Source organism: Salmo salar, chromosome 26, assembly GCF_965601325.2.
Source record: "Salmo salar chromosome 26, fSalSal1, whole genome shotgun sequence".
NCBI classification, from domain to species: Eukaryota; Metazoa; Chordata; class Actinopteri; order Salmoniformes; family Salmonidae; genus Salmo; species Salmo salar.
Window position 1 is genome coordinate 35,865,953 of NC_138316.1, and position 13,748 is coordinate 35,879,700.

A 13,748-nucleotide genomic window follows, 5' to 3' on the forward strand; every position below is an offset into this window, starting at 1 on the left:
GGGTGGGGCTCTGGCCTCCTGGGCTCATGGCCCATATTTGTCAAGACGCTTGATACAGCCCCCTGGGGCTGTGGATCCTATACCTCTCCCCCTGGGGCTGTGGATCCTATGCCTCTCCCCCTGGGGCTGTGGATCCTATACCTCTCCCCCTGGGGCTGTGGATCCTTTACCTCTCCCCCTGGGGCTGTGGATCCTATACCTCTCCCCCTGGGGCTGTGGATCCTTTACCTCTCCCCCTGGGGCTGTGGATCCTATACCTCTCCCCCTGGGGCTGTGGATCCTATACCTCTCCCCCTGGGGCTGTGGATCCTATACCTCTCCCCCTGGGGCTGTGGATCCTATACCTCTCCCCCTGGGGCTGTGGATCCTATACCTCTCCCCCTGGGGCTGTGGATCCTATACTTCTCCCCCTGGGGCTGTGGATCCTATGCCTCTCGCGGCCCCCTCCCCTGCCTATGGTCTAGGCCAACACTGTGGGTGTCCTGGTTAGAATAATATTTACTGAGTTTAGCAGAAGCTGAACCTGTGGCCCCAGCCCAGTACACATGGTAGGGCAGTGGTGGTATTTGGTATTTATTAGGATCCCCATTAGCCGCTGCAAAAGCAGCAGCAACTCTTCCTGGTGGTGGTGGTGGGGTTACCGCAAGGAGACTGCTCTCTGCCCTTCTCCCCTCACCCATCTGTCATGTACTTTAACAAGCCTTGGCAATGTGCTCCCTGCTCCGGCATCCACTTAACAGTCAATTGGTCTTTCCTCGCCAAGAGTCCGAAATAGCCTCCACTCATTGCTGTCTCCTTGCCATCATTACTAATGATTTGTGAGAATGTCATATGTGAGTGAGTGTAGTGGCAAAGGGAACAAGAAAAGGAAGCTGCATAAGAGTATTAGGACATAACCCAAAATGCCAAAAAACAAGTTCCTGTACTTAGTCATTATTATGTCATCACTACTGTAAATAACTGTAAATATTACTGTAAATAGAATGTATGTTGTATTGCTATAGTCTAGTGTGTCTCGACAGGCAACTGGTTGTACAGTGCATTGTGTGGTTTAGGGAACACATTTCTGAGTGTCAGTCTTTGCGGCAGCCATTCTAACTCAAGAAGAAATGAATGTAAAGAAAGATGATGAGTGAATAAGATGTAATTGTTGTTTTCCCTTCTGTCAGGTGACCACAGACCTGCGGCAGCGCTGTACTGATGGTCACACTGGCACCTCTGTGTCGGCTCCCATGGTGGCTGGGGTCATCGCTCTCGCTCTGGAGGCCAAGTCAGTACCCCTCTCTCTCTCTACCCTATCCCTCCATCCCTCTCTCTCTCTACCCTATCCCTCCATCCCTCCCTCTTTCTCTCTCTACCCTATCCCTCCATCCCTCTCTCTCTCTACCCTATCCCTCCATCCCTCTCTCTCTCTACCCTATCCCTCCATCCCTCTCTCTCTCTACCCTATCCCTCCATCCCTCTCTCTCTCTACCCTATCCCTCCACCCCTCTCTCTCTCTACCCTATCCCTCCATCCCTCTCTCTCTCTACCCTATCCCTCCATCCCTCTCTCTCTCTACCCTATCCCTCCATCCCTCTCTCTCTACCCTATCCCTCCATCCCTCTCTCTCTCTACCCTATCCCTCCACCCCTCTCTCTCTCTACCCTATCCCTCCATCCCTCTCTCTCTACCCTATCCCTCTATCCCTCTCTCTCTCTACCCTATCCCTCCATCCCTCTCTCTCTCTACCCTATCCCTCCATCCCTCTCTCTCTCTACCCTATCCCTCCACCCCTCTCTCTCTCTACCCTATCCCTCCATCCCTCTCTCTCTCTACCCTATCCCTCCATCCCTCTCTCTCTCTACCCTATCCCTCCATCCCCTCTCTCTCTACCCTATCCCTCTATCCCTCTCTCTCTACCCTATCCCTCCATCCCCTTTTCTTTCTCTCTCTACCCTATCCCTCTATCCCTCTCTCTCTCTACCCTATCCCTCCATCCCCTTTCTTTCTCTCTCTACCCTATCCCTCCATCCCTCTCTCTCTCTACCCTATCCCTCTATCCCTCTTTCTCTCTCTACCCTATCCCTCCATCCCTCTCTCTCTCTACCCTATCCCTCCATCCCTCTCTCTCTCTACCCTATCCCTCCATCCCTCTCTCTCTCTACCCTATCCCTCCATCCCTCTCTCTCTCTACCCTATCCCTCCATCCCTCTCTCTCTCTACCCTATCCCTCCATCCCTCTCTCTCTCTACCCTATCCCTCCATCCCTCTCTCTCTCTCTACCCTATCCCTCCATCCCTCTCTCTCTCTACCCTATCCCTCCATCCCTCTCTCTCTACCCTATCCCTCCATCCCTCTCTCTCTCTACCCTATCCCTCCATCCCTCTCTCTCTCTACCCTATCCCTCCATCCCTCTCTCTCTCTACCCTATCCCTCCATCCCTCTCTCTCTCTACCCTATCCCTCCATCCCTCTCTCTCTCTACCCTATCCCTCCATCCCTCTCTCTCTCTACCCTATCCCTCCATCCCTCTCTCTCTCTACCCTATCCCTCCATCCCTCTCTCTCTCTACCCTATCCCTCCATCCCTCTCTCTCTCTACCCTATCCCTCCATCCCTCTCTCTCTCTACCCTATCCCTCCATCCCTCTCTCTCTCTACCCTATCCCTCCATCCCTCTCTCTCTCTACCCTATCCCTCCATCCCTCTCTCTCTCTACCCTATCCCTCCATCCCTCTCTCTCTCTACCCTATCCCTCCATCCCTCTCTCTCTCTACCCTATCCCTCCATCCCTCTCTCTCTCTACCCTATCCCTCCATCCCTCTCTCTCTCTACCCTATCCCTCCATCCCTCTCTCTCTCTACCCTATCCCTCCATCCCTCTCTCTCTCTACCCTATCCCTCCATCCCTCTCTCTCTCTACCCTATCCCTCCATCCCTCTCTCTCTCTACCCTATCCCTCCATCCCTCTCTCTCTCTACCCTATCCCTCCATCCCTCTCTCTCTCTACCCTATCCCTCCATCCCTCTCTCTCTCTACCCTATCCCTCCATCCCTCTCTCTCTCTACCCTATCCCTCCATCCCTCTCTCTCTCTACCCTATCCCTCCATCCCTCTCTCTCTCTACCCTATCCCTCCATCCCTCTCTCTCTCTACCCTATCCCTCCATCCCTCTCTCTCTCTACCCTATCCCTCCATCCCTCTCTCTCTCTACCCTATCCCTCCATCCCTCTCTCTCTCTACCCTATCCCTCCATCCCTCTTCTCTCTCTACCCTATCCCTCCATCCCTCTCTCTCTCTACCCTATCCCTCCATCCCTCTCTCTCTCTACCCTATCCCTCCATCCCTCTCTCTCTCTACCCTATCCCTCCATCCCTCTCTCTCTCTACCCTATCCCTCCATCCCTCTCTCTGTCTACCCTATCCCTCCATCCCTCTTTCTCTCTACCCTATCCCTCCATCCCCCTCTCTCTCTACCCTATCCCTCCATCCCTCTCTCTCTCTACCCTATCCCTCCATCCCTCTCTCTCTCTACCCTATCCCTCCATCCCTCTTTCTCTCTCTACCCTATCCCTCCATCCCTCTCTCTCTCTACCCTATCCCTCCATCCCTCTCTCTCTCTCTACCCTATCCCTCCATCCCTCTCTCTCTCTACCCTATCCCTCCATCCCCCTCTCTCTCTACCCTATCCCTCCATCCCTCTCTCTCTCTACCCTATCCCTCCATCCCTCTCTCTCTCTACCCTATCCCTCTATCCCTCTCTCTCTCTACCCTATCCCTCCATCCCTCTCTCTCTCTCTACCCTATCCCTCCATCCCTCTCTCTCTCTACCCTATCCCTCCATCCCCCTCTCTCTCTACCCTATCCCTCCATCCCTCTCTCTCTACCCTATCCCTCCATCCCTCTTTTCTCGCTTCTGTCTACTGTCCATCTGTTTAGATTTCTTTCTTTTTCCCACTCCATTTCTCTTTATCCCTCTTCCTCCCTCTCTCCTGGCTCATTATGTCTTCTGTCCATCCGTTTGGATCTTGTTCTCTCTATCTTTCCTTTCTCTCTCTCTTTCTCTTTACTGTATCCCTCTCTTTCTCTCTTTCTCTTTACTGTATCCCTCTCTTTCTCTCTCTCTTTCTCTTTACTGTATCCCTCTCTTTCTCTCTCGCTTTCTCTTTACTATATCCCTCTCTTTCTCTCTCTCTTTCTCTTTACTGTATCCCTCTCTTTCTCTCTCTTTCTCTTTACTGTATCCCTCTCTTTCTCTCTCTCTTTCTCTTTACTATATCCCTCTCTTTCTCTCTTTCTTTCTCTTTACTGTCTCTCTCTTTCTCTCTCTCTTCTCTTTACTGTATCCCTCTCTTTCTCTCTCTTTCTCTTTACTGTATCCCTCTCTTTCTCTCTCTCTTTCTCTTTACTGTATCCCTCTCTTTCTCTCTCTCTTTCTCTTTACTATATCCCTCTCTTTCTCTCTTTCTTTCTCTTTACTGTCTCTCTCTTTCTCTCTCTCTTTCTCTTTACTGTATCCCTCTCTTTCTCTCTCTTTCTCTTTACTGTATCCCTCTCTTTCTCTCTCTCTTTCTCTTTACTGTATCCCTCTCTTTCTCTCTCTCTTTCTCTTTACTGTATCCCTCTCTTTCTCTCTCTCTTTCTCTTTACTATATCCCTCTCTTTCTCTCTTTCTTTCTCTTTACTGTCTCTCTCTTTCTCTCTCTCTTTCTCTTTACTGTATCCCTCTCTTTCTCTCTCTCTTTCTGTTTACTGTATCCCTCTCTTTCTCTCTCTCTTTCTCTTTACTATATCCCTCTCTTTCTCTCTCTCTTTCTCTTTACTGTCTCTCTCTTTCTCTCTCTCTTTCTCTTTACTGTATCCCTCTCTTTCTCTCTCTTTCTCTTTACTGTATCCCTCTCTTTCTCTCTCTCTCTTTCTCTTTACTGTATCCCTCTCTTTCTCTCTCTCTTTCTCTTTACTGTCTCTCTCTTTCTCTCTCTCTTTCTCTTTACTGTATCCCTCTCTTTCTCTCTCTTTCTCTTTACTGTATCCCTCTCTTTCTCTTTACTGTATCCCTCTCTTTCTCTCTCTTTCTCTTTACTGTATCCCTCTCTTTCTCTCACTCTCTTTCTCTTTACTATATCCCTCTCTTTCTCTCTCTCTTTCTCTTTACTGTATCCCTCTCTTTCTCTCTCTTTCTCTTTACTGTATCCCTCTCTTTCTCTCTCTCTCTTTCTCTTTACTGTATCCCTCTCTTTCTCTCTCTTTCTCTTTACTGTATCCCTCTCTTTCTCTCTCTCTTTCTCTTTACTGTATCCCTCTCTTTCTCACTCTCTTTCTCTTTACTGTATCCCTCTCTTTCTCTCTCTCTCTCGTTCTCTTTACTGTATCCCTCTCTTTTTACTCTAACCCTTTCTCCCACTCTCCTTGCTCATTGTCTATCTATCTATCTATCTATCTATCTATCTATCTATCTATCTATCTATCTATCTATCTATCTATCTATCTATCTATCTATCTATCTATCTATCTATCTATCTATCTGTCTGTCTGTCTGTCTGTCTGTCTGTCTGTCTGTCTGTCTGTCTGTCTGTCTGTCTGTCTGTCTGTCTGTCTGTCTGTCTGTCTGTCTGTCTGTCTGTCTGTCTGTCTGTCTGTCTGTCTGTCTGTCTGTCTGTCTGTCTGTCTGTCTGTCTGTCTGTCTGTCTGTCTGTCTGTCTGCCTGTCTGCCTGTCTGCCTGTCTTCAATTCAAGGGGCTTTATTGGCATGGGAAACACGTGTTAACATTGAAGTAGATAATATACAAAGTGAAATACCGGTAAACAATAAAAATGAACAGTAAACATTACACATACAGAAGTTTCAAAAGAATAAAGACATTACAAAGGTCATATTATGTATATATACAGTGTTGTAACGATGTACAAATGGTTAAAGTACACAAGAGAAAATAAATTAGCATAAATATGGGTTGTTTTTACAATGGTGTTTGTTCTTCACTGGTTGACCTTTTCTTGTGGCAACAGGTCACATATCTTGCTGCTGTGATGGCACACTGGTATTTCACCCAGTAGACATGGGAGTTTATCAAAATTGGGTTTGTTTTCGAATTCTTTGTGGGTCTGTAATCTGAGGGAAATATGTGTCTCTAATATGGTCATACATTGGGCAGGAGGTTAGGAAGTGCAGCTCACACTGCCCACCTCATTTTGTGGGCAGTGTGCACATAGCCTGTCTTCTCTTGAGAGCCATGTCTGCCTACGGCGGCCTTTCTCAATAGCAAGGCTATGCTCACTGAGTCTGTACATAGTCAAAGCTTTCCTTAAGTTTGGGTCAGTCACAGTGGTCAGGTATTCTGCCAGGGTCGTGTCTGTCTGTCTGTCTGTCTGTCTGTCTGTCTGTCTGTCTGTCTGTCTGTCTGTCTGTCTGTCTGTCTGTCTGTCTGTCTGTCTGTCTGTCTGTCTGTCTGTCTGTCTGTCTGTCTGTCTGTCTGTCTGTCCTGTCAAGGAGGTCTTATCTTGACGTTGCACAGACTCTGGAGTCTCAACATAGTGCCGTTTTTCTAATAACTGGTTCACTACTGTGGAAGGACATCCCTTTTCAGGGTCCACATTCTTTTAGGAGAATGGTTCATGGGATGTTTTGGCACGCACGCCAAACGCACGCATCACATACACACATTTGAGCTGAGGAACTCAGGTAGTAGCAGGGGTGATTTGTGTTCAGACCTTCAGCAGCTCTGCACCTGTGGATCAGGGACTATTAGACTATTCCCACATCTGTAGATAACAGAAAATAATTGAAGATAATAATAGATGGAATACTAACTAGATGTGTTAATGGTGTTCTATCTTACTGCTGTTACTGGGTCATGTAGCTCATAGTTGTCCCCTAGACAGTGGGAGGAGCCCTGGATATAGACTATGTGCTTAATACCCAATTATAAACTGGGTGGTTTCGAGCCCTGAATGCTGACAGGCTGACAGCCGTGGTAGATCACGGGTATGACAAAACGTATTTTTACTGCTCTAATTACGTGCTTAATACACAATTAGACAATGATACACAATGATACGACTGCAGAATGGGGTACATTTAATTTGATCGCTCTACATCAGATTTTAATGAGCGAATTGATCTTCTAAATTATTTAAATTAAGTAAAACATCAAACTATTTGTGAGTGAATTGTTAGGGACATGACTTGTGCAAATATATTTTGACTTATTTCTATAGTTTTCTACTTTTGGCCATACTGTATAAGAAAAAAATCTGGGTAAACAGCTGTCATTTCTTACTGCCTTCTTTGTGATTTTCTTAAGACCTGGGCACAAACCACAAGCTAAGTCAAGAAAACGTTAAGTATTGGGTCGTGTTCATCAGGGCACGCAGTAACATATTTATTTATGTTGTTCCAGCCCATTGGTCAGCTGGAGAGATATCCAGCACCTGCTGGTCAAGACGTCCAGGCCTGTCCACCTGAAGGCCAATGACTGGAAGACCAACGCAGCCGGACACAGAGGTAGCTACAGTACAATGGACTCCTCCTGTACCAGTGGAGGCTGGTGGAGGGAGAGATGGGGAGGACAGGCATTTTTCCTCCACCAGCCTTCACTGTCATATACTGTATGGCAGTGTTCGTTAACCTGGTCCTTCAGAGATCCCTCAGCATTCAGAGATCCCCCAGCATTCAGAGATCCGCCAGCATTCAGAGATCCCCCAGCATTCAGAGATCCCTCAGCATTCAGAGATCCCCCAGCATTCAGAGATCCCCCAGCATTCAGAGATCCGCCAGCATTCAGAGATCCCTCAGCATTCAGACATCCCCCAGCATTCAGAGATCCGCCAGCATTCAGAGATCCCTCAGCATTCAGACATCCCCCAGCATTCAGAGATCCCCCAGCATTCAGAGATCCGCCAGCATTCAGAGATCCCCCAGCATTCAGACATCCCTCAGCATTCAGAGATCCCCCAGCATTCAGAGATCCGCCAGCATTCAGAGATCCCTCAGCATTCAGACATCCCCCAGCATTCAGAGATCCCCCAGCATTCAGAGATCCGCCAGCATTCAGAGATCCCCCAGCATTCAGACATCCCTCAGCATTCAGAGATCCCTCAGCATTCAGAGATCCCTCAGCATTCAGAGATCCGCCAGCATTCAGAGATCCCCCAGCATTCAGAGATCCGCCAGCATTCAGAGATCCCCCAGCATTCAGAGATCCCCCAGCATTCAGAGATCCCCCAGCATTCAGAGATCCCTCAGCATTCAGAGATCCGCCAGCATTCAGAGATCCCTCAGCATTCAGACATCCCCCAGCATTCAGAGATCCGCCAGCATTCAGAGATCCCCCAGCATTCAGAGATCCCCCAGCATTCAGAGATCCCCCAGCATTCAGAGATCCCTCAGCATTCAGAGATCCCCCAGCATTCAGAGATCCCCCAGCATTCAGAGATCCGCCAGCATTCAGAGATCCCTCAGCATTCAGACATCCCCCAGCATTCAGAGATCCGCCAGCATTCAGAGATCCCTCAGCATTCAGACATCCCCCAGCATTCAGAGATCCCTCAGCATTCAGACATTCCCCAGCATTCAGAGATCCCCCAGCATTCAGAGATCCGCCAGCATTCAGAGATCCCCCAGCATTCAGACATCCCTCAGCATTCAGAGATCCCCCAGCATTCAGAGATCCGCCAGCATTCAGAGATCCCTCAGCATTCAGACATCCCCCAGCATTCAGAGATCCCCAGGATTCAGAGATCCGCCAGCATTCAGAGATCCCCCAGCATTCAGACATCCCTCAGCATTCAGAGATCCCTCAGCATTCAGAGATCCGCCAGCATTCAGAGATCCCTCAGCATTCAGACATCCCCCAGCATTCAGACATCCCGCAGCATTCAGAGATCCCCCAGCATTCAGAGATCCGCCAGCATTCAGAGATCCCTCAGCATTCAGACATCCCCCAGCATTCAGAGATCCCCCAGCATTCAGAGATCCCCCAGCATTCAGAGATCCGCCAGCATTCAGAGATCCCCCAGCATTCAGACATCCCTCAGCATTCAGAGATCCCCCAGCATTCAGAGATCCGCCAGCATTCAGAGATCCCTCAGCATTCAGACATCCCCCAGCATTCAGAGATCCCCCAGCATTCAGAGATCCGCCAGCATTCAGAGATCCCCCAGCATTCAGACATCCCTCAGCATTCAGAGATCCCTCAGCATTCAGAGATCCGCCAGCATTCAGAGATCCCTCAGCATTCAGACATCCCCCAGCATTCAGACATCCCCCAGCATTCAGAGATCCGCCAGCATTCAGAGATCCCTCAGCATTCAGAGATCCCTCAGCATTCAGACATCCCCCAGCATTCAGAGATCCCCCAGCATTCAGAGATCCCCCAGCATTCAGAGATCCCCCAGCATTCAGAGATCCGCCAGCATTCAGAGATCCCTCAGCATTCAGACATCCCCCAGCATTCAGAGATCCCCCAGCATTCAGAGATCCACCAGCATTCAGAGATCCCCCAGCATTCAGAGATCCCCCAGCATTCAGAGATCCGCCAGCATTCAAAGATCCCTCAGCATTCAGAGATCCCCCAGCATTCAGAGATCCCTCAGCATTCAGAGATCCGCCAGCATTCAGAGATCCCCCAGCATTCAGAGATCCGCCAGCATTCAGAGATCCCCCAGCATTCAGAGATCCCCCAGCATTCAGAGATCCCCCAGCATTCAGAGATCCCTCAGCATTCAGAGATCCGCCAGCATTCAGAGATCCCTCAGCATTCAGACATCCCCCAGCATTCAGAGATCCGCCAGCATTCAGAGATCCCCCAGCATTCAGAGATCCCCCAGCATTCAGAGATCCCCCAGCATTCAGAGATCCCTCAGCATTCAGAGATCCCCCAGCATTCAGAGATCCGCCAGCATTCAGAGATCCCTCAGCATTCAGACATCCCCCAGCATTCAGAGATCCGCCAGCATTCAGAGATCCCTCAGCATTCAGACATCCCCCAGCATTCAGAGATCCCTCAGCATTCAGACATTCCCCAGCATTCAGAGATCCCCCAGCATTCAGAGATCCGCCAGCATTCAGAGATCCCCCAGCATTCAGACATCCCTCAGCATTCAGAGATCCCCCAGCATTCAGAGATCCGCCAGCATTCAGAGATCCCTCAGCATTCAGACATCCCCCAGCATTCAGAGATCCCCCAGCATTCAGAGATCCGCCAGCATTCAGAGATCCCCCAGCATTCAGAGATCCGCCAGCATTCAGAGATCCCTCAGCATTCAGACATCCCCCAGCATTCAGAGATCCCCCAGCATTCAGAGATCCCCCAGCATTCAGAGATCCCCCAGAATTCAGAGATCCCCCAGCATTCAGAGATCCGCCAGCATTCAGAGATCCCTCAGCATTCAGACATCCCCCAGCATTCAGAGATCCCTCAGCATTCAGACATCCCCCAGCATTCAGAGATCCCCCAGCATTCAGACATCCCCCAGCATTCAGAGATCCCTCAGCATTCAGACATCCCCCAGCATTCAGACATCCCCCAGCATTCAGAGATCCCCCAGCATTCAGAGATCCGCCAGCATTCAGAGATCCCCCAGCATTCAGAGATCCCCCAGCATTCAGAGATCCGCCAGCATTCAGAGATCCGCCAGCATTCAGAGATCCCCCAGCATTCAGAGATCCGCCAGCATTCAAAGATCCCTCAGCATTCAGAGATCCCCCAGCATTCAGAGATCCCTCAGCATTCAGAGATCCCTCAGCATTCAGAGATCCCCCAGCATTCAGAGATCCGCCAGCATTCAGAGATCCCCCAGCATTCAGAGATCCCCCAGCATTCAGAGATCCCCCAGCATTCAGAGATCCGCCAGCATTCAGAGATCCCCCAGCATTCAGAGATCCGCCAGCATTCAGAGATCCGCCAGCATTCAGAGATCCCCCAGCATTCAGAGATCCGCCAGCATTCAAAGATCCCTCAGCATTCAGAGATCCCCCAGCATTCAGAGATCCCTCAGCATTCAGAGATCCCTCAGCATTCAGAGATCCCCCAGCATTCAGAGATCCGCCAGCATTCAGAGATCCCCCAGCATTCAGAGATCCCCCAGCATTCAGAGATCCCCCAGCATTCAGAGATCCGCCAGCATTCAGAGATCCCCCAGCATTCAGAGATCCCCCAGCATTCAGAGATCCCCCAGCATTCAGAGATCCCCCAGCATTCAGAGATCCGCCAGCATTCAGAGATCCCCCAGCATTCAGAGATCCCCCAGCATTCAGAGATCCCTCAGCATTCAGAGATCCCCCAGCATTCAGAGATCCCCCAGCATTCAGAGATCCCCCAGCATTCAGAGATCCCCCAGCATTCAGAGATCCCCCAGCATTCAGAGATCCCCCAGCATTCAGAGATCCCTCAGCATTCAGAGATCCCCCAGCATTCAGAGATCCCCCAGCATTCAGAGATCCCCCAGCATTCAGAGATCCCCCAGCATTCAGAGATCCCTCAGCATTCAGAGATCCCCCAGCATTCAGAGATCCGCCAGCATTCAGAGATCCCTCAGCATTCAGACATCCCCCAGCATTCAGAGATCCGCCAGCATTCAGAGATCCCTCAGCATTCAGACATCCCCCAGCATTCAGAGATCCCTCAGCATTCAGACATTCCCCAGCATTCAGAGATCCCCCAGCATTCAGAGATCCGCCAGCATTCAGAGATCCCCCAGCATTCAGACATCCCTCAGCATTCAGAGATCCCCCAGCATTCAGAGATCCGCCAGCATTCAGAGATCCCTCAGCATTCAGACATCCCCCAGCATTCAGAGATCCCCCAGCATTCAGAGATCCGCCAGCATTCAGAGATCCCCCAGCATTCAGAGATCCGCCAGCATTCAGAGATCCCTCAGCATTCAGACATCCCCCAGCATTCAGAGATCCCCCAGCATTCAGAGATCCCCCAGCATTCAGAGATCCCCCAGAATTCAGAGATCCCCCAGCATTCAGAGATCCGCCAGCATTCAGAGATCCCTCAGCATTCAGACATCCCCCAGCATTCAGAGATCCCTCAGCATTCAGACATCCCCCAGCATTCAGAGATCCCCCAGCATTCAGACATCCCCCAGCATTCAGAGATCCCTCAGCATTCAGACATCCCCCAGCATTCAGACATCCCCCAGCATTCAGAGATCCCCCAGCATTCAGAGATCCGCCAGCATTCAGAGATCCCCCAGCATTCAGAGATCCCCCAGCATTCAGAGATCCGCCAGCATTCAGAGATCCGCCAGCATTCAGAGATCCCCCAGCATTCAGAGATCCGCCAGCATTCAAAGATCCCTCAGCATTCAGAGATCCCCCAGCATTCAGAGATCCCTCAGCATTCAGAGATCCCTCAGCATTCAGAGATCCCCCAGCATTCAGAGATCCGCCAGCATTCAGAGATCCCCCAGCATTCAGAGATCCCCCAGCATTCAGAGATCCCCCAGCATTCAGAGATCCGCCAGCATTCAGAGATCCCCCAGCATTCAGAGATCCCCCAGCATTCAGAGATCCGCCAGCATTCAGAGATCCGCCAGCATTCAGAGATCCCCCAGCATTCAGAGATCCGCCAGCATTCAAAGATCCCTCAGCATTCAGAGATCCCCCAGCATTCAGAGATCCCTCAGCATTCAGAGATCCCTCAGCATTCAGAGATCCCCCAGCATTCAGAGATCCGCCAGCATTCAGAGATCCCCCAGCATTCAGAGATCCCCCAGCATTCAGAGATCCCCCAGCATTCAGAGATCCGCCAGCATTCAGAGATCCCCCAGCATTCAGAGATCCCCCAGCATTCAGAGATCCCCCAGCATTCAGAGATCCCCCAGCATTCAGAGATCCGCCAGCATTCAGAGATCCCCCAGCATTCAGAGATCCCCCAGCATTCAGAGATCCCCCAGCATTCAGAGATCCCCCAGCATTCAGAGATCCCCCAGCATTCAGAGATCCCCCAGCATTCAGAGATCCCCCAGCATTCAGAGATCCCTCAGCATTCAGACATCCCCCAGCATTCAGAGATCCCTCAGCATTCAGACATCCCCCAGCATTCAGAGATCCCCCAGCATTCAGACATCCCCCAGCATTCAGAGATCCCTCAGCATTCAGACATCCCCCAGCATTCAGACATCCCCCAGCATTCAGAGATCCCCCAGCATTCAGAGATCCGCCAGCATTCAGAGATCCCCCAGCATTCAGAGATCCCCCAGCATTCAGAGATCCGCCAGCATTCAGAGATCCGCCAGCATTCAGAGATCCCCCAGCATTCAGAGATCCGCCAGCATTCAAAGATCCCTCAGCATTCAGAGATCCCCCAGCATTCAGAGATCCCTCAGCATTCAGAGATCCCTCAGCATTCAGAGATCCCCCAGCATTCAGAGATCCGCCAGCATTCAGAGATCCCCCAGCATTCAGAGATCCCCCAGCATTCAGAGATCCCCCAGCATTCAGAGATCCGCCAGCATTCAGAGATCCCCCAGCATTCAGAGATCCCCCAGCATTCAGAGATCCGCCAGCATTCAGAGATCCGCCAGCATTCAGAGATCCCCCAGCATTCAGAGATCCGCCAGCATTCAAAGATCCCTCAGCATTCAGAGATCCCCCAGCATTCAGAGATCCCTCAGCATTCAGAGATCCCTCAGCATTCAGAGATCCCCCAGCATTCAGAGATCCGCCAGCATTCAGAGATCCCCCAGCATTCAGAGATCCCCCAGCATTCAGAGATCCCCCAGCATTCAGAGATCCGCCAGCATTCAGAGATCCCCCAGCA

General features: G+C 50.6%; 1 protein-coding gene across 3 annotated transcripts in view; it reads left to right on the forward strand.

Moving 5' to 3' along the window:
• LOC106562734 (proprotein convertase subtilisin/kexin type 6) overlaps window positions 1–13,748 on the forward strand; it is a 101,387-nt gene that overhangs the window by 28,752 nt on the left and 58,887 nt on the right. For all 3 annotated transcript variants that reach the window (XM_082969673.1, XM_045708239.2, XM_045708240.2), the window contains exons 9-10: window positions 1,170–1,270; window positions 7,377–7,480. In XM_082969673.1, coding sequence (XP_082825799.1) covers window positions 1,170–1,270; window positions 7,377–7,480 — 205 coding nt within the window. The remainder of the gene's footprint in view (window positions 1–1,169; window positions 1,271–7,376; window positions 7,481–13,748) is intronic.